Below are 22,030 nucleotides of genomic sequence, written 5' to 3' on the forward strand. Positions count from 1 at the left end.
ACTTGGAGCAAGAGTAGGTGAAGATCACTCAAGTGATCTAGTGCCCCACTCTGAGCTAGTGTCTTCCTCCTGAGGAAGTTTCTGATTTTAGGGGATTGTACTGTTTTAAAATATAATCCTATTCTTGGAATGTTTATTCAACAACAGCAATCATTACTTAAATACTAATGAATTAGGTACTGGAAACAGGTTGCACAGGGAAGATGTGGATGCTCCATTCCTGTAGATGTTAAAAGTCAGGCTGGCTGAGTCCCTGAGCAGCCCATAGCAGGACGTTGGAACAGTATGATCTTTTCAGGTCCTTTCCAACCCAAGCCATTCTGTGATAATATGATACTGCCTCCATATCTTAAGACAATGTAGTATGTTAATTCTGCAGTGTTTCTGTATTGTAGTTGTAGGGAATTACTGCTATGCCTTTTTTATGGATAGGAAAAATATATGCAGGAAAACATTTGTGCCTATTAATATCACTCAGAAAACCTGTAGCAAAGCACAGAATTAAATTCAAATTAATCCAGATTATCCTTCATTTTATTTAAGATTGCTAAGTTTTATTTCCATCTTTTAAAATATTAATACTTACAAATCTGGCTTCCTCAAATTTGGACATGCATTTCTCAGAGTTCATATGCACTGATTTGCATAGCATTCAGTTCACCATAGTGCAGGAGCATGCATTTCTTAGTCAAAAATTATGTAGAAAGCTGATCAGTTTTACAGGAAACAGATTACACAACCAGAACAAGTTGCCTTTATAGGCTTAATGACAACTGGCTGTGCTACTTTGTCAGTCTGTACTAATGAAAGTTTATTTGTATGATACTGATGTGTTGGAAATGACTATAATGCATAAATGCATGCAAGTATTATTTTGAAAGGTAATTGCTCTTTAAGGTGCACTAGTTCCTATATGTACTGTATTGGTAATCATGGTGCCTTTTACTTTTGGTTGCTTTTTTTGTTGGTTTATTTTTGGTCTGCTCCCACAGTCATGTAATTGAGATTTTCAGTCTCCCTCCATTCTGTAGGAATGGTAACATTTGATACTGCAGGAATAAAGAGCACTTACCATTTTTACATCATCACACTCTCCCAATTCAGAATATGTTGGTAAGATTGCTTGTGTATCTTACATTGACGTTTGACTCAGAGCTGATGGGAAAGGCATTAACTGCATATCACAGTTGCTTTCAAAAAGGAATATTTTGTAATACTGACATATACGCCAATGTTAATACCCTACTTAATATGCAGTTCACATTTAAAAGACTTTGGTTTCTGAATCCATGGCTAACTGAAAATGGAGGTGATAAAAGAGAATAAAGAAGATACTTTTAATTACTGCAGATAATTTTGTCATTCCTCTAATTTATTAACAGAGAAATATGATCTGGAACTGTACTTACGTCAGTAACCTCAGCACCAAAACTAATGAAAACTGTCATTTTTTTAGCTCAAGTGGACAATATAGGCAACATTTCTAGTTTTTAATTGTGCCACAGGTCTAATAAGATAAAGTATGTTTCCAGCATGTTTCTCACAATTTCAAGGGTGTTCCCAAGTTTCACGCCCTCTTCTCGTTACCTTGCTTCATGCTTCAGATGCCCTAGTTGATTCATCTCTTTCACTACTTTGCTGTGTTTACAACTTTCAAGGGAGCCATTGTATGCTAATGTAAGATAATAAAGTCACAGGGACTGTTTCTTTTTTTTTCTTTTTTTCTTTTTTTTTTGAATGTTTTGTACTGTGAATGTGAACAAGAACACTATTTTGGAGCCACCAGTTTTTGGGAGAAGGAATGCTTGTTATTTGTCTGTTCCCTAAAGAGAACTATAGAAACACAATAGCAGTTTAAAAGGAGTTTATTGTGTTAAGATACGTACTTCAAGATATTGTTTTGTAGGTGTTTCTTTGGTAGTAATGTCTGCTTCACAGCTCTCTCCTAATCTGTATGGGCTTGCCTCTTGTTTCAGAACAGCTGTTTTGTGGTCACACCTTGAACCAGATTAGAGAATCAATTCAGCTGAAAATAACCATTACGCATATTATTATGTTTTGTTTTATGTGCACATTGCCAAATGTCTGACCACAGTTAAATAAATCAATTTCTCAATTTGGAAATAAAAAAATAATGAAAAAACCCCTCCCCTGTAGCTCTGATACTGGCTTCAGTGCTTTCCCTTTCCTTTCAGTTAGTAGGGTCCCAGACTGTCTTATGTTCTACAGTTCTTTGGCAAACTCTCACGTTAAATTGAGGCAGCAGTTAGAATCATAGAATCACCAAGGTTGGAAAAGACCTTAAAGATCATCCAGTCCAACCATTCACCTATCACCAATAGGTCCCACTAAACTACATCCCTCAACACAACATCCAGTCATTCATTGAACTCCCCCAGGGCCGGTGACTCTACCACCTCCAAAGTTCTTCCAACAGGGCTGCTCCCATTGAGTTCTTCTCCCAGTTGGTACACATATCTGGGATTGCTGCAAGCCAAGGGCAACACCTTGGACTTATGTTGAACAGGATGAGGCATTCTGTCATGTTCTGTACAGGATCTACAAAATTTACTTAAACATTGGACATTATGGTAGAAAGTCCTGTCAAGTTGAGAAAGGGATATTTTGATCAGGGCTAAAGAAAAAGGTTTATGTTGAAAAAACACTGATACAGAGCTGAAAGTCACATACTTCTACTAGATTAGTAGTTTAATTTGCAATGGCTTCTCCATTATAAATGCTGCTTCCAATTTTTAGGTGGCTTGTATTTTTTTTTAAGCTCTAAAATCTGAAGAGGATGACTACTATATTAATGGTGCCTGGACTATTGACTGGCCAAGAAAGTTTGATGTTGCTGGAACAGCTTTCCATTACAAGAGGCCAACAGATGAACCAGAATCTCTGGAAGCACTAGGCCCTACTTCAGAAAATCTCATAGTCATGGTAAGGTTATATTTAATGTATATGTGAAATTTGAAATATGTTTTTTTCTTGTTTGTTTGTTTGTTTTTTGTTATCAGCAAAGATAAAACCACAAATAAAATCAAAGTAGACCATTATGGGATCTTGCATTTGTATTTTAATTAAGTTTCCTTGCCTTTCAAACTGATATGAAGATACTGTGATGAAAAAGTGATAAAATTACAAGAGCCCTGGGAAATATCACAGAAAATTCCACATCTGTGTTAAATGTACTATAGAAGAAATTGTAAATTGGATATATATTGCATTTCTGTGTACTTCTGATAGACACAACTGTTTGATGTGTAATATGTATACAGTAGCATTTTCCTTTCCTGACAGTTGTCAGAGTAATTTGACCTGTATTAAAATATGTTGGTTTGACATATGTTGCTCTGAATATGTTTTTAAAAAACACAAACAAGAAAAAACAAAACGGAGAATCAAACTCTAGTGTGTGTCAGGTGGGAAGTGGGAAGTGCAGTACAAGCAGCAATCAGAGTGGACAAAAGCTCTTTATTATGATGCTGCCATCAAATGCAGTGATATGACTGTAGTGATAGTTTTGATATTCCTTTAAAGGAACCACCTGTGTTAAATAGTGTATTTAGTGAAAACAGTAACCTCAGCAACAGTCTATTGCTGTTACTATTTCTACTGTTACAAATCACTAGAAATATAAGCAAGGAGAGGGCTAGATTCATAACTAGTTGCTTGAGTTCAGTGATAATTGTTGCATACTTGCATATTGATGTAATTAGCTTTTACTTCAAGTAATGATTCAGCTACATTTCCATTTCCATGAAGACATCAACTTATGAAGACTGGCTTTTTTAGTGTTATTATGTCAAGAATAAAACACTGACAGAGGTTAGATAGTTATGATGACAAAGGGAAAATAACATAAAATTCAGCTTATACAATAATACTTTTTGTATATGTTTAACAATTTCATTCAGATTCTTTTGGAAATATCTCAAAGGAGTTCTGTGGCTTCCTTTGTTACTTCTTTCCCATTCACAAGACATAACAAGTATCTAGATTAACGTCACTGTAGTTACATTCTGCTTGCCTGGTTTAATGGTATAACCAGTTGTTTTCAACTTCAGATTCTGCTACAGGAACAAAATTTGGGTATAAGGTATAAATTCAATGTTCCCATCTCTCGTACTGGCAGTGGAGACAATGAAGTTGGCTTTGCGTGGAATCATCTGCCTTGGTCAGAATGTTCTGCCACTTGTGCTGGAGGTAAGACACCAGGCAGCCAAGACACAGGATAAACTGGATTGCAAGATATTCTTTCTTACATAATTATGTAGATAACTAATTGAAAATGTTTCTTTCAGATATAACTCAAACCTTATTTTAGAGAACGAACATTTATCTCATCGGATTTTCAAGTACATTTAACATGTTCAGATGTTTTTTGTTAAATGCAGTATATGTTGGCACAGTGTGTCTCTGTTGATGGTTCTTCTGGGATTCCCTTGAAGTTGGGATGTTTGCTTTTCACAGGAGCTTCCTTGGTAAAGTACATCAGAAGTTTTTAGTAAGGAGATTAAAAACAGAAGGCAAACAAAGCAACCATAAATAAAGGGATATATCTGTGTATGTTTGTACCTATTCTTCACACATCCTAGTCAGCCCTCTTATCCTCCAGCCACTAAAGTTTAGGGCACAAACTGACAACTTCTCTGTAGGAGATCATAAGAACTGGATTATACTTCCCAGCCCATAGCAGAATCTATTAATTGTTGCCTTTTGGCAGCAATGGGGGATTTGTAGGTTGTCCCATGTGATTCATCATGGGTGCCTTTTGCCCACAATTTACTATATTCCTAATCCTCCCTCTAGTGGCCACCAATGCAATTCTTTACCTCTGGCTGGGAGAGCAGAACAGTTGGCTTTCTTCAAAGCCAACACCATTGCTGCTGCATGGACTGGTGAGTAGAAGTGCTGTGTGAACAGTATCTTTCTTCTCTCTGGAGTCTGAATACATCATCACCAAATTATGTTCATTTCAAAAGACACAGGAGAGAAAGTTAAATTGACCTCAGAATTTCAGCTTTCTACTGCACTGTGCACTTACCATAGCAAGATTGGGAAATAGATGTGTTTCTCTAAAGATCCTTTGGAGCAAATATTTGTCCTTTTCTTTTTTTTTCTGGATACTGAAGATATTCATGTTTAGAAACATCTTGACTTGTCTTTCCAATGGATCCTGCTGTGAGTGTTACTGGTTGCTTGCAGTTTAACTACAGCAGTTTGAATAGCATAGGTAGGATGGAAGGGATAAGTACAAATTCTATTCTGTGTTACTAAATAGAAAGTCTTGAAATCAAGTTAAGGAAATTGCTAAATTTCTCCAATATTTTGACCTTCATTTGTAGGATTCTCTTAATCAACTAGATGGCAGACTGCTGTTTTAACTGATATTTTAACACTGGTGACTCCAGTCAGAAAAGGAAGATTTTAGAGTGGTTAAAGGGAGAGCTGTGGTGGGGAGGTGCATTTCCATATATCAGAACTTTACAGGTACCACCAAATCCCGTTTTTATGATGGGTTAATGCGCTATTTGATGTCGTGGGTAAACTCCATTGATTTAGACAGAGACAGTGTTTTAACTGTGAGTCTTCTGTCCTGCAGGTCTTAGTGATTTCAGTGATTTAAAAGTGTATAATGGAAGGAATGATTGGCTTGGAAGGAGTAAGCAGTTGTTTAGATAAAACTAGTTTGACATAATCCGTTTTCTTTTTATCCTTATCATTACGTTTGAAATGTATGTGAATCTCAAATAACTATATGCATTTATTAATCATTTGAAACTTAATTTTGAACACTGTTCCTTAGTAGCTTATGGTGTCTAAACCAGGCTCCTTTCATACTCTCCTTTCATTCTGCTTAGTATGAGAATATATTATGATCACTTATTTTCATTTAAATCTTTACTAGAGGAATCTATATTTCACTTTGGCTATAATTCTTGCTGAAAACCTGGATCTGCTTTCTTCATATCTGTATTATCTTCCATTTCTCTCAGTTTATGAAACACCTTCTGCCATATGCGAAAAGAAGAAAAAAAATTTAAATAGGAGATGAGTAGGGAAAAAGGAAAAGTGGATAAAAGTTTGTAGAAACAGCAGAACAAGGAAAGTTGACTAGTATAAATATAAAATGTGGGAAGTTTTGCAAATGAAACCAATTAATAGGTTTTTTTTGTTTGTTTGTTTGTTTATTGCAGTAAGATTCACTAGGAAGTCCATTTGTTGTAGGTGTGTGGGAGTCAAAGGGACATGGCCAACCTCTTCTCAGCAATCTGTGTGGACAAGACAAGGGGAAATGGCCATAAACTGGAGAATAGGAAGTTCCATACCAATATGCAAGGGAACTTCTTCACAGTGAGGGTGATGGAGCACTGGAACAAGCTGCCCAGGGAGGCTGTGGATTCTCCTCTGGAGATGCTCAAGACCAGCCTGGATGCCTACCTGTGCAGGCCTTCTTTGCAGGGGAGTTGGACTTGATGTTCTCTAGAGGTCCTTTCCAACTCTTACAGTTCTGTGATTCTATGATCTATACTTTCCTTGAAAGCCTCTTGTGGCTGGATGACTGTGAAGAAGAAAGGGACTTGGGGATGTTGGCTGATGCTCGGATGAACACAAGTCAGTAGTGTTCCCAGGTGGTCAAGATGGCTACAAGAACATCCTGGCCTGCATTAAAAACAGTGTGTCCAGCAGGAGCAGAGAGGTAATCACCCTGTACTCAGCACTGCTGAGGCCACCTTGAGTACTGTGTTCTCTCCACTAGAGAGACTGGGCTCTCCACTACAAGAAAGACACTGAGGCCCTGGAACATGTCCGGAGAAGGGCAACAAAACTGGTGAGGGGTCTGGAGCACAAGTCTTATGAGAAGCGGCTCAGGGAGCTGTGACTCCTCAGTCTGGAGAAGATGAGGCTCAGTGTGACCTCCTTGCACTCTACAACTTCCTGAAGGGAGGTTGTGATGAGGAGGGGTTTGGCCTCTTTTCCCAGGCAACAAACAGGACCTGAAGGAAATGGCAGCAAGTTGTAACAAAGGAGATTTAGATCAGACATAAAGAAAAACTTTTTCTCTCAGAGAGTGGTCAGGCAATGTAATGGCTGCGCAGGGAGGTGGTGGAGTTGCCGTCCCTGGCAGTGTTCATGAAGCGTCTGGGTGAGGAGCTACAAGATATGGTTTAGTGCTTGCGGTAGAAATGGTGATGGGAGAGCAGCTGGATTAGATGATCTTGTAGGTACTTTCCAGCCCTGTGATTCTATGACTCTGCAGTTCTGTGACAGTGACTTCACCATCTCCCTGGGCAGCCTATCCAATGTCTGACCATTCTGTCTGAGTATTAACCTACCTGAACCTCTCCTGGTACAACTTAAGGCCATTAGGTCTGGTCACATATTCGAGACCCTTCACCAGCTTCATTGCCCTTTCTGTGTACATTCAGCAGGGCTCAGTGTCTTGTAGTGTGGGGCCCAGAAATGATCACTGTACTCAAAGTGTGTTCTCACCATGGCTGAGTACAGAGGAACAATCTCCTCACTAATTTTGCTAACTGCACTATTTCTGATACAAGTCAGGATGCCATTAGTTGTCTTGGCCATGTGGACACAGTACTGGCTCATGTTCATCCTGCTGTCAGCTAACACCCCCCTGATCCTTTTTCTCCATGCAGCTGTCCAGCCATTCTGCCCCAGTTTGTAGCAAGGCATGGTTTTGTTATGATTGAATTGTATGACCTGGCATTTTATCTTGCTATAGCAATTGTCTTCAGCCTGTTGATCCAAACTATCCAGATCCCTCTATAGGGCCCCCTAATCTCAGGCAGATCAACTCTTTCTCCAAACTCGATGTCATCTGCAAACGTACAGATGGGATGCACTCAATCCACTTGTCCAGATAATCAGTAAAGGTATTAAACATGGCCAGCCAGAATGCTGATCCCTTAGAAGAACCACTAGTGACTGGTCACCAATTGGATTTAACTCCATTTACCATCACACTCCAGGCCTGGCCATCTAGCCAGCCTTTTGCCCAGCAAGGAGTACACCTGTCTGAGCCCTTGGCTGCCAGGTTCTCCAAGAGAATACTGTGGAGATCAAAGGCCTTACTAAAGTCTAGGCAGACTACATCCACAGCTTTTCTCTCGTCCACCAAGCAGATCACCTGTCTTAGAAGAAGATTAGGTTGTTCAAACAGGACCTGCCTTTCATGAACCCATGTGGTCTAGGCCTGATAACCTGGTTGTCCCACACATGCTTTGTAATCACAGTCAAGGTGACCTTTTCTAGAACTTACCCAGTACTGTGGTTGGGCTGTCAGACCTGTAATTAATTCACCTAATCCTTCTTTCAACCATTCTTGTAGATGGATGTCATGTTGGCAAGTCTCCAGTCATCTTGGACCTCCAAGGTTGACAAAGACAGCTGATAAATGACAGAAAGTGGCTCAGCAAACACTTCTGCCAACTCCCTCAGCACCCTCGGCTGGATCCCATCTAGTCCCATAGACTTCAGATAGACCAGGTGGAATAGCAGGTCTGTAACTGATTCCTCCTGAATTGTGGGAGATTTATTCTGCTCCCTATCCATCTTCCAGCTGAGGGGGCTGAGTACCTTGAGGATAACTGATCTGCCTATTAGAAGACAGAAGTAAAGAAGTGAAGAACCTCAGCCTTTTCCTTGTCCTTGGTGATAACATTCCCTGCCTTGTCTGGTAAAGGCAGGAGATTCTCCTTTTGCTATTAACATATTTGTAAAAACATTATTTACTATCTTTAAAAATGGTGACCAGATTTAGTTCAAACTGGTCTTTTGCTTTTCTGATTTTCTACCCACATATCATAACAACGTCCTTATACTCTTCTTTACTTACCTGGCCCTTCTTCCAAAGGTGTTGAACTGTATTTTCCTCCTGGAGTCTCAGCATCCTCTTCAGCCAGCTTGGTCTTCTTCCCTGCTGGCTCATCTTAAGCACAAGGGAGCAGCCTGCACTTGCACCTTTAAGATTCTTTTCACGCGCACTCCACTCTTGCCTAGTTCTCTCTAAATCAGGCTGACTTATTCTTAAGATATAGTTATAACTTGATATGTATTTTTGGATTGAAAGTATCTAGCACAAGGACTGCAGCAGTATTTTAGTATAATGAGGTCTAGATAATATTGAAGTTATTAATATTTCCAGTTCTTTGTATGCCCTGTCTTCCTTATAGTATTTTGAAAGCAGTCCTCTACATTCAGTGATTCCTAGGGCTGCTTGTAGGCCTTGTTTTGGAGAAAGATTACTGAAGCAATCAAGAGCCAGCAAGCAGAGAAGGAATTTGTGATTCTTTATTTATTGGCTTAATTTTAGGTCTCTCTATGAACATGCAATCATTAATTAAATGGTAGCATGCTATCTGTTCCAGTGGACTTCTTTCTTAATGTTCACTGTTGCTGTACTTCTGAACAGTAAAAGCACTTCAATTTTTAATACAAGACCTCAATTCTCAAATCTGTAACCATTTTGCAGAATTACAAAAGCATGCTGTAGAAAAGCATACAATAAAAAGAATTATAGGAAGAAGAAGGAGGTATTTGTGCTTACAGTGGATAAATGTGCTGGAGCTCTGGATTCCTTGTCTGCCTCATTTGTATGGCTCTCATGATACTGAGCAGCTTGCAGTGTACATTATGCACTCACTAATTATCAGTTCGTTATTATTTGGATGCCTCCTTGGAATGCCTGAGCTCAGAAGCATGCCATGAAAGTTGTTGCAAGAAGTGTGCATACAGCATTAGGAAAACTCCCTGTAAGCACCTGAAATCAATGGACTCAAAAATCTGAGTTTTACTTTGATATTTCCTGAGATTTTCCAAAAACAGGTTCTTTGGGTTTACCAGCTACAAAAGAAAGCTCTTCTCTTTTGCTAGATTCAAGTACTCAGATGTAGTATGAGAATATATATGTATGTTCATTTGTATTATCTGTCCCTTAGTATCTGTTTTTAGGCTTGGGGATCCCAGATTAAAACTTTTATTTTTGTACACTAGGAGCATTATTTTCAGTCCTGAAAATCATTTCTGATCCATTTCTTCCTCTTCAGGAGCATTATGGAGAACTCAACTTTTTAGTTTTGTTTGTTTGTTTGTTTTCTTTTCTTTTTTTTTTTTTTTGATTCTTTATTCCTGAAAATACATTAGTAACTGTTCTGCTCTGAGTTGAGAGTCTTGGAAGGAAATTTTTTTGTTAGCTTGTACAAGTCTTTAGTTAGCTGATACAAGTTTAATTTTCCCCTCAAACTTTAACATTAACTTCAACCTATAAGTTAAAAAGCACATTGTTTAGAAGCTGTGCCGTATTTGAAGGGAAGATATTTCTAGGTTAAAATCCATGCCTACTCAGATTGTATAATAGACTTTCTGAGTGAGAGAACAAACATTTCTGGGTCATGGTGCTATCTGTTTTATCTGTTACAATTGCTAGTAGATTTTTTTTCTGCTTCACCCATCTATTTGATATAGTGCAGAGCCTCTGTAAGCTGGAATTGGACTTAGACAAGACTTCAGCAAAACAATGCCAAAAAATATCAGGATGTAGAGATTATCTAGACAGAAAAGAGTGGAACAGGGGAGACCATGTGGAATTCAGAAGAGCTGACTGGCTGGATAAAATGGTCAGTGGAATTCAGAAAAATCTGATGGCAGTAACAAAAGACTCTTTTAATGACCTGATTGAACTGTAAACAAGAAAAGCTATTAACTAAACAAGAAAATCCAAGAAAGGGAAAACTAAAACACACAGAAATAGCAAATAAAATGAGGGCTGGAAATTAAAAGAGCTGTAACAGAAAAGGGCAAAATTTAAAACTTAGGAGTCACAAAATTGTAGTTTACTCTTAAGCATGTCTTCCTGTCTGTGATACTTTGTAGCTTTCCAAGGACAAGTCTGTGACTTTGACCTATAAATATTGTTAAGAAAGAAGTGTACGGTTGATGGTATTGTTTAAAAATATCAAACAAATGATGAAAAAAAAATTATATTTTCTTTTTTGTTTACAGTACGAATAGACCACAATAAGTATATGCACTCCTTTTGTCTTATTTTATTTCATTTCATTTCATTTTTATTCCATTCCATTTCACTCCATTCCATTCCAATCCATGCTTAATAAAAATATAACCATAAGTGGCAGTGTTTATTATCTGGAATTTACCAAGTACCCAAAGTATTGATCTTGATTTTGTTTATTCTATTAGATTCCAACTCCAGATGAATAAAATATCTTATATACTCATTTAAAAAAAAACAAACAAGCAAGCAAACAAAACTTCACTCAGTGTATTATTGTAAGTAAACTGGTTGCAGTCTGGATGCTTTACTGATGGCGACTCTTTTAGTACAATGCCTACTGCATTTTTCTTTCATGCCCTCAGATGAATTATGAAACTACCTTTGGACAAATAAAGCACACTTGTCCTCATCAGGGGAAATGTGAGTTTGGCCCTGTGATGAACATCTTGTGATCTGATGAGTGAGCTCAGAAAGTATGTCTGGGTTAACCAGCATGGAGTAGTTTTTGTGATGCAAGATTCAATATGTATTAGTACTGGCACCTCTGTAATTAACATTTACAACTGCAAATCACAGTTTTGGGGGATTGCTTTTAAAAGTAGATAGAACATTTACATGTCTGCAGTTTTAATTTAACAGTAAAGTGTGTTCCACGTAATTTAAAATTTGACTGCTGAAAGTCATGCAGACTATTTATGAATCAGAATCTGTAAAACATCTCAGTTCTTCGGAGAATATAGTCAATAAACCACTGAAGTTTTGTTTTCTATTAGGATTGCATTGACCAGTCTTAAGTCTTTTATTTTTAACCATAAATCTCTATATTTGAAAGTAGAGTGCTTCTGTCTAACTCCTTGTAATTTTTCCTCCAAGAGCTTAAATGAACTTGTTAAGCTATGCTTTTTAGATTATTTGAAGAGAGACCATGTATTCATAGCACAAGTAATTTAGAAATATTTTTTCAAGGCCTACACAGCTTAACATTTTAGCTGTTGTCTGGCTAAAACTGCATTTCCAGCTTTCCCATTTCATTTTGAGATTAGAATCTGAATTGCATTTCTGCGATATTATTTTAAATAATTCTAATTAGACAGTGATGTAATGTTTCCTTAATTCACATGTGTGTTTCTTGTATCACAAATCACATACTATGTGGTAAGATGATGCAGAACATTTAGAAAATGAACTAGCGTATTTGCCTGGAATGGATTAATGGTTCTTCACCATGTGAGTGGACAGTTATAAATGCTTATGAGTGATGCACTACTTGACCACTGTTCAATAAATAACTTGGCTGGTTTTATTTTTCTATTTTTTAAAACTAAGTGTAATGGTACTTTGTCATCATAGTGCTCCAGAGTACCTTCTTGTTCCACAGTCCTCAGAAGTTTATCGAGGCTGCTGGCTTTTAGCCAGAGCTAGATGGAAATGTGCCAGTTGAAAATCTGGTGAGGTCATAACATTAACATCTATGCTATCTAATAAATATATTTGATAGAATCGTTTGGTAGAATTGCTTCATTAGAATGCCTAATTCTAAAGTATGTAATTCTGTTTTTTAAGCAATTATATTTGAAGAAAATGCCATTATTTTCTTCAAAGTGCTACTGAATTAGCCACCAAGAGAGTTAAGGAAGCTTGTTAAAAAAAAAGGGTAAGCTCCATCAAAGCTGAACATAAATTCTTTGCCAGCTAGCCAGGCCAGCTTATTAACAATACCTGTTCTAGACCTTTTGAATCATATTCCTTCTTGTGGTAAAGTTTGATTAAAAAACTTCATGATGAATAATCCTCCTACTCAGGTTTTCGAATCTGATTTTAATTATTCTCCTCTGTTGGCTATATCTTAAAGCTTCAATATTTGCTTAGAAGTATGTCATCCTTTCACAGCTTCTCAAATATTTTAATTTGACATCAACATAGTGAAGAAATTACAGGGGACAGCCTACCTTAGTAAAGATTTTTTTTTCTCTACATTTGATAAATCTTTACAAAAATAGTAAAGGAGTGAAGAAAATAATCTCTTACTATATTTTTGTGTGTGTATGAATAGAGAAATCTGATAACACTGAAATTTTAGCAGATTTGAAATTTTGAAGCAAAATGTGATTAAAGATCTAGAAATCCTTGAGAAGAGAGGTTAAATGTGATGTGACATACCATGCTTTACAGGCTGGATTTATTGTAATACACTGTTTATTTTTTAGACTAATTAAGTGTAGTAGATTCATTCATCTAGAATTTGGAAGCTTTTTCATGTTACTTATAACTAATAACAAATTAGAAAAGATCCGTAGGTGGGAAGTGCTCTCTGAAAATGTAAACTGCAAGATCAAAAGGCATTAAGCTTTCTGCACATCTTAAAGAACCTGTAATGACTTCTGACTTCAGTTTCTCTTGTTCTGATGGTAGCATAAAAATATTGAAAGCTCTGAGGAAATTTGCTAAATTTGATAATGGGATAAATGGGATAAATAAGATAAATGGGAAGGATTGGGATTAATATCACATGCTGTATTCATGATCACTGGAGAAGGCAGTGGTAAAATTCCTATGGAATACTGGGCAAAATTTGTATTGTGAGCATAATGAACACAAGTGTGAATGGGCGCACAGGAGTGTCAGGCCAAAGGAATGGTGTATCCAACACTTCAGGGACTACAAGAATGTACTGTATCAATAGAATAGTTAATTATACTAAAATTTACTTTAAAAAATAGTGTTAACTGGCAGTTAATGAATGTAGTAGTCACAGGTATGAATTTCAGAGAAGAAATTGTACCTGAGTTTTAAGGTGGAGATCCATCAGTTTATGAATGAGTGGTTCCCAGAAAAACAGAAGAGTGTTGATTCTATTTCCTTCCTTCATTCAAAGTTTATTTCATGTGTAATACCTCACTGAATTTAAGCCTTTCTTCTAATGAAAATGTTAGCAGCTGAGAATGCTGAGTGGGTCTTAAATATCTTTAATATCTGAATATTAGTAGCTGTGGGAGGGCCTAGAGGGCCCCCCATGCTAACAGTTCCATAACTCCAGCTGGACTTTTTGCTACAACATGTAAAATGAGAAGTAGTGGAAAAACGGAGGTAGAAATCTTACAGAAAATCATGTTTTTGTTTTAGCTTACTCATGTAAATTTGTGTAGGTAAGATGCAGTTGGAAAACTGTGGCAGCTTTATGCACTATTTTGTTGTTCCTGCAGTTGTATAGTGGTGTGGCATCCAGATATGTGTAGAAAGAAGGAAAAATGAAAGCAGCTGATCTGTTGTACCTGGTTTACCTGTGGGATACACATCTCAAATCAGTATATTTTTATAAATAAAGCTTCATTTAAATGATCATGATGATCATGATGTTTATGAATAACTTGAGATGTCAGACATTCTATGAATGATTTAGAGTGCCTACTTTGGGAAGGTTATGTGTAGCTATAAACAAAAAGGAGGTATCTTTTCACAGCAGTAGTAATTTAGGGACTGTGATAGAGTCAAGACTCCAGCATTAGGTCTCTTTTGGTGTCTGTAATGGTTAGTGATTTTGAGGTGACATGAGATGGCACATGATTTTGACGGCTGATACACGAAGTTCTCACCTGCTAAACAGACTGCTTATAGGAAGTGTCATGCTGAGTGATTAAATCTAACTCATCTCCTGATTGCTCGGAATAGACACATTTTAGTTCAGAACCATTTTTACACATTGTAGCATCCTCCTGCAGACTTTTGAGAGTATTCAAATTAAGAAGGCTCTGTAGTTACATAAGTCACATAATATTTATTTTTCAGGATGCAATGTCGGTTCTATATTAAATAGCAATTCCCTATTTCTGAACAAAGTTATTTCAGCTGGGATTACATCTCCAGTAAAGTACTCCAGCTGTGTGACACAAAATAATCAGAATGTCTAGAATGATGGGGAAAGGGAAGATTTTTTAATGGGCATTCGTGGCCACAGTGCTGTCAGGGATTCCAGATTGATGGGATCAGTGTCAGTAAGAGAAGAAAGAGACTTAATCTGTAACGAGCAAATAAGACATTCACATAGCACAGGCAGGTCATACTTGGAAGATGGTTTATATATTTTACATTAGGGTGCAATTGAATAAAAACTAGAAATAACTACTGTTTAGAAACTGCAGTCTTGCCATCCTATGTGACTAAGTTTACCACTGTCACAGAAATACTGTATGCTCAAACTTAATACTGCTGGATCTGCAGCTTTTTGAGGGAATGAATAATATTCTCAAGACTGTTGTGAAAAATGAGTTTTCCATTTTGTGCATAACGTCAGAGAGACATATGTCTCACATCCCATGTCTCCTAGCATCATAGAGACAATGCCTGTGCACTTAGACTGGAAGATTTCTGTTCATAGCCAAGCAGGATGCTTTATGGGCTGAACTTCAAGCATCTCAATGCTATGCTTGACTCACTGTTGGAAGTAAGTACAAAGTTCCATATAGGTCTAATTTTAGAAACCAAAGACTTGGTTCTTGTTCATAATGGATAACAAAATCAACAATTGAAAGGTAAGTTGTTTAGCTAGTTTAAAATCAGAAAAAAACCTAAATCCCATGTTTTTATTTGGCTGTTTACTGTCTGAAAAATATGTTTGTATAATTACTTTTTTACTGCATATCTGCCTCCTGTGAAACATTTGCTTTAAAATAAAGAGAGAGGGCTGTAATGTAAGTTGGAAGCCAGGATTTTTTAATCCCTGTTTGTTTGCATGCATTTCAGATTTTGGAAAAAGTTAAGTAATTGTTTGTTTTAAGATTTAAGGCTTTTTTCATTTCTTATGCTTCAATCCCGTTATCTCAGTACTGTAACAACCTTTGTTAAGAACTGCATAAGAATTGAAGTTCCACAGTTGTCCACAATTTATTCTAGAAACAAAGAGGAGGCCCTGTGTATCAGTGTTTACAACAACACTTGGAGCTGTGCTGTTGTCATATGTCAGTGGCTCTTTAATGTCTTTCCTTATATTCTGTTTTCTAAAAGCTGGAAAATCTGTTGCAGTGTTACCTTGTAATGAATGCTGCCTTGGCAGTTATAGGTCACTATGTATAGGAAATAATAATGAAATCTGAAGTGCCTATTGAGAGTTAACATGATGAGAGAGCAGCTGGGAGTGCCAGGCAGAATGAGCGTTCACAAGACGAACTGCATCTTTCAGAATGAATAATAATTCATTATTTTAATGAAGAAAATATTTCTAGGATGACATGTGTGAAAATGCAGCGCTGTATCCCAGATTGCTGTTTTATTTTAAACCAGAGCCTGCGAACAACAATTCTGCATTGAACAGTGTCTACATTCTACTTGGTGATATTTTCTTTGGAAATCAGAGTGTCTTTTACTAAGAGGGAAGGATAGATGGAAAATGGGTTTTTTACAGTACACAAATAAAAACAATCTGTTAGTAAATCTATAAATATATTCTCTTTGTTTTAGAAAACAACAGCAATTTAAAATCTTCTTTCAACGAAGTGTCCTAAAATTAACAGAAAATGAAAAATTCTTCGTGGTCAGGGGACACTGAGTCAGTTGGAATTCACATCCCTGAAGCATTCAGCCTGCTCAAGTGGGGTAGTGGGAATAATAATTAATAGGTGAAACATACTTCTATTGCACAAGCAGAAGAGTAAGAATGATTAATTAATGGTGTTTAATTTCATCCTAAGGTGTGCAGAAACAAGAGGTGGTGTGTAAAAGGTTGGATGACAACTCTGTTGTACAAAACAATTATTGTGACCCTGACAGTAAGCCTCCAGAAAACCAAAGAGCCTGCAACACTGAGCCTTGCCCACCTGAGTAAGTTAATGATCACTAAGATGTATCTGTCTTGCATTTATAGAAAATCCTTTGTAATATATAATAAATGCAGTGGATCAAATGTAGTATAAAATTCTGGTCAGACATGAGGATTCAGTCTTGTTAGACAGGATATTTTATTCTGGATTTTGGTTAAGGCCTCTCGTTCCTCTAGAATGATTTTTATTTATTTATTTATTTATTTTTCACCTAGAACAGGCCTTATTTAACAGAGAAACAGTGACACTTACAGCACTGTAAGTAAAAAGTAAAAAATGCTAGTGAAGTAGTTTAAGTTGTCAGATGTGTTGAATAGCGCTGAGAACAGAATTGGAGACCACTCTTATGGCACTAATGACAGAAGGACTTCGAGTTGAGAGGTTAACTTTCTCACACTGAAGAGGATGTATTAAATGTTTTCTGGATTTCTATGTGTATTATATTAAAATTTGATTTGTCTTTCTCAAAAGGGAAATAGTAAGCAAAGAAACAGGTTAGTATACCAAACCATTTACTCATAATAGTTTTGCAAAGCAACTTTATGATTCTCAGTGTCATACAGTAATGTGTGCCTTTAGGATTAGGTCTTACTTGGTTAAGTTTATTTTAAGGTTAGCTGTCTGCGATATACTACGATAATTAAAAACATAGCAACTCATTTGTTCAAAAAGGAAATTTGGCAAGAACTGATCTGTAACATAGCTTAACGTTACTGCAAAAACTGTTAAGGAATGACTATGATGTTTTGCACTGGCAAATAATTTCAGCATATGCACAACATTTCCTTCTTACTTTTTGAAATTAAAAAACATGTATAAAATGGGAGTGTGTTGATTTACAAGCTCTGGTTAAGTGTGGTGATACTCTGTACTTATACTCTAATTGGACGTAAAAGTAAGTAATTCTGACTAGTATAGACATTACATAGCAAAGAAATACTGCAGTCTCTTTAAAAAACTGTATGACTGTAGCATGTAAGACACAAGGAAGAAGGAAACAAAACTATAATGCATTAAGATGCAATGGGTGTTCATGAAACCAGTGTCTTCCTAGACTTTCAATTCATACTTGATTTGAAGGATGGCAGTCTTCTAGACTTAATCCCCCTATCTCATGTATCTATTCAGAAATAAAGCTGTTACATTCTTCTCACCTTGAGTATGAGTATGGATGTGCTACCTCACAAAAAAGTCTATGACAGATCTAAATTACTGTCCCCACAGCCTATGTGTAAATACATGCTTATCCTGCAAGGATATCAAGGACATGGGAGCAGTAGTATCTTTTGGCCAGTTCCTTTTTACAAAATGCCTCCCTATCCCATCCCTTGTGTGACTTAGCAATTAATAAATTGTCACCTCTAAAAATTGTTTTTAAAGTTATTCTAACATTTTTCCCCCCCCCACTGACTTAAAGAATAAAAGTGAAATGGAGTGAATAGCAGGCCAATTTTAGATTGTCCATCAGGCAAATCCACAAACACAGTAAAGCCCAAATTACCAAGACTCAGAAAGCAATTGTATATATTGATTGTATTATGTATTAATTATATACTAATAAGCAGATGCTTGCATATGACAAAGCACTTAATTCCTTATCTCCCTGCAGTCCGATGCTCCCCACAGGGTGAATAGAAAGTGCCAGCTGCTAAGAAAAGGCTCTTAGTTCTTTTCATTCCAGGGCTGTCTAGGTGAAGGCTGTTGAAATACTGTCCTTGAGATGGTTCCCTAAGGAAGCGTGACCATTTTGGCTGAAAAACTCATCAGCCATTAAGGCTTATTCTTTTAACAGAGTAGTTAAATACTTTTCTTATTTAACTCAATTCCAGTTTCCTTCTGGTGATTTTTAAAAACTATGGTAATGAAAATGCTTATGTGCCACCTCCTGAGTGAATGCCAGTTACATTATATTTGAGGCTTCTAACAGCAGCAAAGACCATGTTTGATTGCATTGAAGTAGGTAACATCTAAGGTTTCAGATTTTAAGAAAATATACAGGTGACTATCTCTGGATCTCACTGATTGTTTCATAGGTTTTTTTCTTTAAAAAAAAATTAACAGTACTGTATTGTGATAGAATATAACTATGGAAGGTATCTGAGAATGCATGTGAGCAAATCATAGTGCCAAGCTCTGGAAAGCTTCTAGTTCCCCCTGCCATGGTAAAAGCATTAGTTTGTTGGCAAAGAGTCACAAATGGATTCTCTTTCACTGCAATAATATCAGAATATGACATATCTATTCATGTCTCTGACTTGCCTCAAAATGAGCAAAAAAAGAAAAAAAGCTGTGTTGATCCAGGCCCGTAATAGAATAATTTATGTAAAACAAAATGGGATGGCAGCACATATTTTTGACTGAGGCTTTAGACAGTGACATTTTCTGATGCTGCTCCAAGCACACTTCCACTAGCATCCATAGTAACTGACATGCCTGACATTTTTTTGCATGTTGGCAGCATGTTGATAACATTCATAATCAGATGAAAAATGATCTCTGACAGGCCAATTCTGAGATCAATTGTTGCAATTCTATTAAAGAGGCAAGCATCTTGGCTTATAACTTATTCTTTAACCTGCAACAGTGGTTCACAAACATTTCCAATTGCAGACCATTTTTAAATGGATGATTTCATGCAAGTCCAGTGGAAATCTACTTAAACAACTGAAGCTTTGTCAGGCTTAACTCCCCTTTTTAACTATTGTAGACTAGATTGGAAATTGCAACTGTAGAAAAATCATTAGTGTTTACTGGAAGATACGATTGCAGTGAGGCATGAATTAAAAGACTTGTAAGTGTCTGCTTGATTTGACTCTGAATAGGTGTATTGTTAACAGCAATAGCAGATGAAACTGTATTCTGGGTTTGTGCAATAATCTACTCAATTTCTGACATGCAGTAATAGACTTTCCTAACTTTTTCTATTCAGATGGTTTATAGGAGATTGGTCAGAATGCAGTAAGACCTGTGATGGAGGAGTGCGTTCACGAACAGTTCTCTGTATCAGAAAGATTGGACCTTCTGAGGAAGAGACACTGGACAATGCCAACTGTTTAACACACCGGCCTATTGAGAAAGAGCCCTGTAACAATCAGTCCTGCCCCCCACAGTGGGTCGCTTTGGACTGGTCAGAAGTAAGGAAATTTTGCTATGTTAGCTCAATAAGAGAAGAGCTCTGACCAATGAATATTGGTACATTTCCTACTGCTGCTTGCCACATGAAGTATTGATGAAAAATTCAAAATTTTGGTTCATTTGGATTATTGAACCAGTTTTTGTCTTTATTTTCTAGGTTTCTAGTTCTGTTATTTTGTCAGGTAATTATGACCAGTTGTTAGTAATCATAATAAAAAAATAGTAAAATACATGAAAACAACAAAATATCAAATATTAGAAAAGCATTTGCTATCAGACAATTGTCTTAAAGAAAAAAAACTGCATTTCCATTGGTTCTTGAACAGGTGAACAGCTGAATAGAAGAACTGATTCATTTACAATATCAAAAAACAAAGTAAGCTGCTAGGTTTTTTGTGAAGTAGCCATGGTGATGTAAAGCATCATCTTTCTTAGTAACATGCCCTAAGAAGCAGATACAAAAATCATTACTCACTCAACTGAAGAAAGAACATCTTCTGTTAAATACAGTGGTATTTGTTATAGCATAAACCAAGACATGCCATTGCTCAAATATTAAATATGAAGTTTGTTAATCTGTGCAGCTTTAAGAAGACAGATTGATCTGTGATACAATTAAATGGGACTGTAATACATGCAAATCACAGTGCAAAAATGCTTTTATGCTTTTTCAGACCCATCCTCTTCTAGATTCTTAGACCACACCTGTTTTCATCTTGGAGTACTTTCAAGTTATCTCTGTAAACTTACAAGTATTTATGAGTTATGTCCTGTCTATGTCTCTGCTGTCAAATGCAGCCATATAAATAATTACTTTCATAAATGGATTAAATTGTATCTTAAAATTAGTTTATTTGGGGCTTTTGTACTTCTTCCCAGAAACTTGTTCCTGAATTTACTCTTTGGGTTACAAGAAGTGCTCTAATTCCATTCCATGCTAGTTTATATCTATTTGCTTTTATTAGCTGCAGCAAGCCCTTCTTTTCTTGCTGTTATTCATCAGAAACGTATGAATCCTGATCACATTCTGATTTCCTATCTCACTTTGAAGTCTACATATCTGTACATTTGAATATATTGCCCCAAAGGAGATTTTAGATGTGCCTTGTTCCTTTGTTTCCTGCTCCTACTGAAAATACTATTGCCTACTGCGTACCAGTATATTCTAAAATCCTTTTTCTGTTTCTCAGCCATAACATACTCATTACTTAAAGCCATCTTATATACTATTGTTATCTCTGTATCTTTATCTTTCTTTTGTCACTCTAGTTAATGATATACCAGTTCAAATAGTGATTTGTGATATTTTATTTATTTATTTATTCATTCATTTTGGAAATGTGTTGTCTTGCACTTCATACTGCCAAATTGCACTTCAATTATTTTTGTCTTCAAAGTTTACAATTCCTTCTTTAGACATACTCTTGTAGCACTGGGATTGGTTCAGTTGCCAGTGTTGGCTTCTAATTTCTGTAATATGTGTAACATCAAACACTTGAAACTACTTTTGTGTAGTCACTATTAAGAAGACTGAGAAGAAATGTGAATCAGGTCAGTTCTGTGACTGATCCTGAAAGGTCTTTACAGGTAGAAGCTCTCAAGCTCTGTTCACGATAACAGTTGTACTGTACTTTACAGAAGCCCACTTTCTTTGTCTGAAAAAATGAAAGATTATTAGAATAAACTGGAATGATATACCAGTGGTATAGTCATGATTAATTGTATCCCATTTTCCATATACATGCTTTCCTTTGAACTTTCATTCAAGATAAATTATTAATCACCAAATATAAAGAAAGGTAATGAGCTTGTGGTTGCACAGATCTCTTCTATGCACACATACTTTTATCTCCAAAAATTGTTGCATCCTTTGGAAATTTGAAGAAGAAAGTGCAAGATTACTAGGCTCCTTCTTTGTACTAATGTCCATACCAATAGTACAAAGGAGCTCTTAACATGTATATATATTTAATATAGGTAATGTGGTTCACAGAATCACGGAATGGTTTAGTTTGTCAGGGATATCTACAGGTCTGTGATC

The 22,030-nt window shown here is 36.5% G+C and overlaps 1 protein-coding gene across 5 annotated transcripts in view; it reads left to right on the forward strand.

The window, feature by feature from the left end:
- Window positions 1-22,030, forward strand: part of ADAMTS6 (ADAM metallopeptidase with thrombospondin type 1 motif 6) — a 145,430-nt gene that overhangs the window by 110,828 nt on the left and 12,572 nt on the right. For 2 of the 5 annotated variants that reach the window (XM_015848614.2, XM_015848618.2), the window contains exons 19-22: window positions 2,780-2,943; window positions 4,071-4,209; window positions 16,726-16,855; window positions 19,784-19,988. In XM_015848614.2, the coding sequence (XP_015704100.1) occupies window positions 2,780-2,943; window positions 4,071-4,209; window positions 16,726-16,855; window positions 19,784-19,988 (638 nt within the window). Of the gene's footprint in view, window positions 1-2,779; window positions 2,944-4,070; window positions 4,210-4,815; window positions 4,905-16,725; window positions 16,856-19,783; window positions 19,989-22,030 lie in introns of all 5 variants that reach the window. The other 3 variants (XR_001551922.2, XM_032441252.1, XR_004305532.1) reach the window with 3 other exon arrangements.

This window comes from Coturnix japonica, chromosome Z (assembly GCF_001577835.2).
Source record: "Coturnix japonica isolate 7356 chromosome Z, Coturnix japonica 2.1, whole genome shotgun sequence".
Lineage (NCBI taxonomy): Eukaryota > Metazoa > Chordata > Aves > Galliformes > Phasianidae > Coturnix > Coturnix japonica.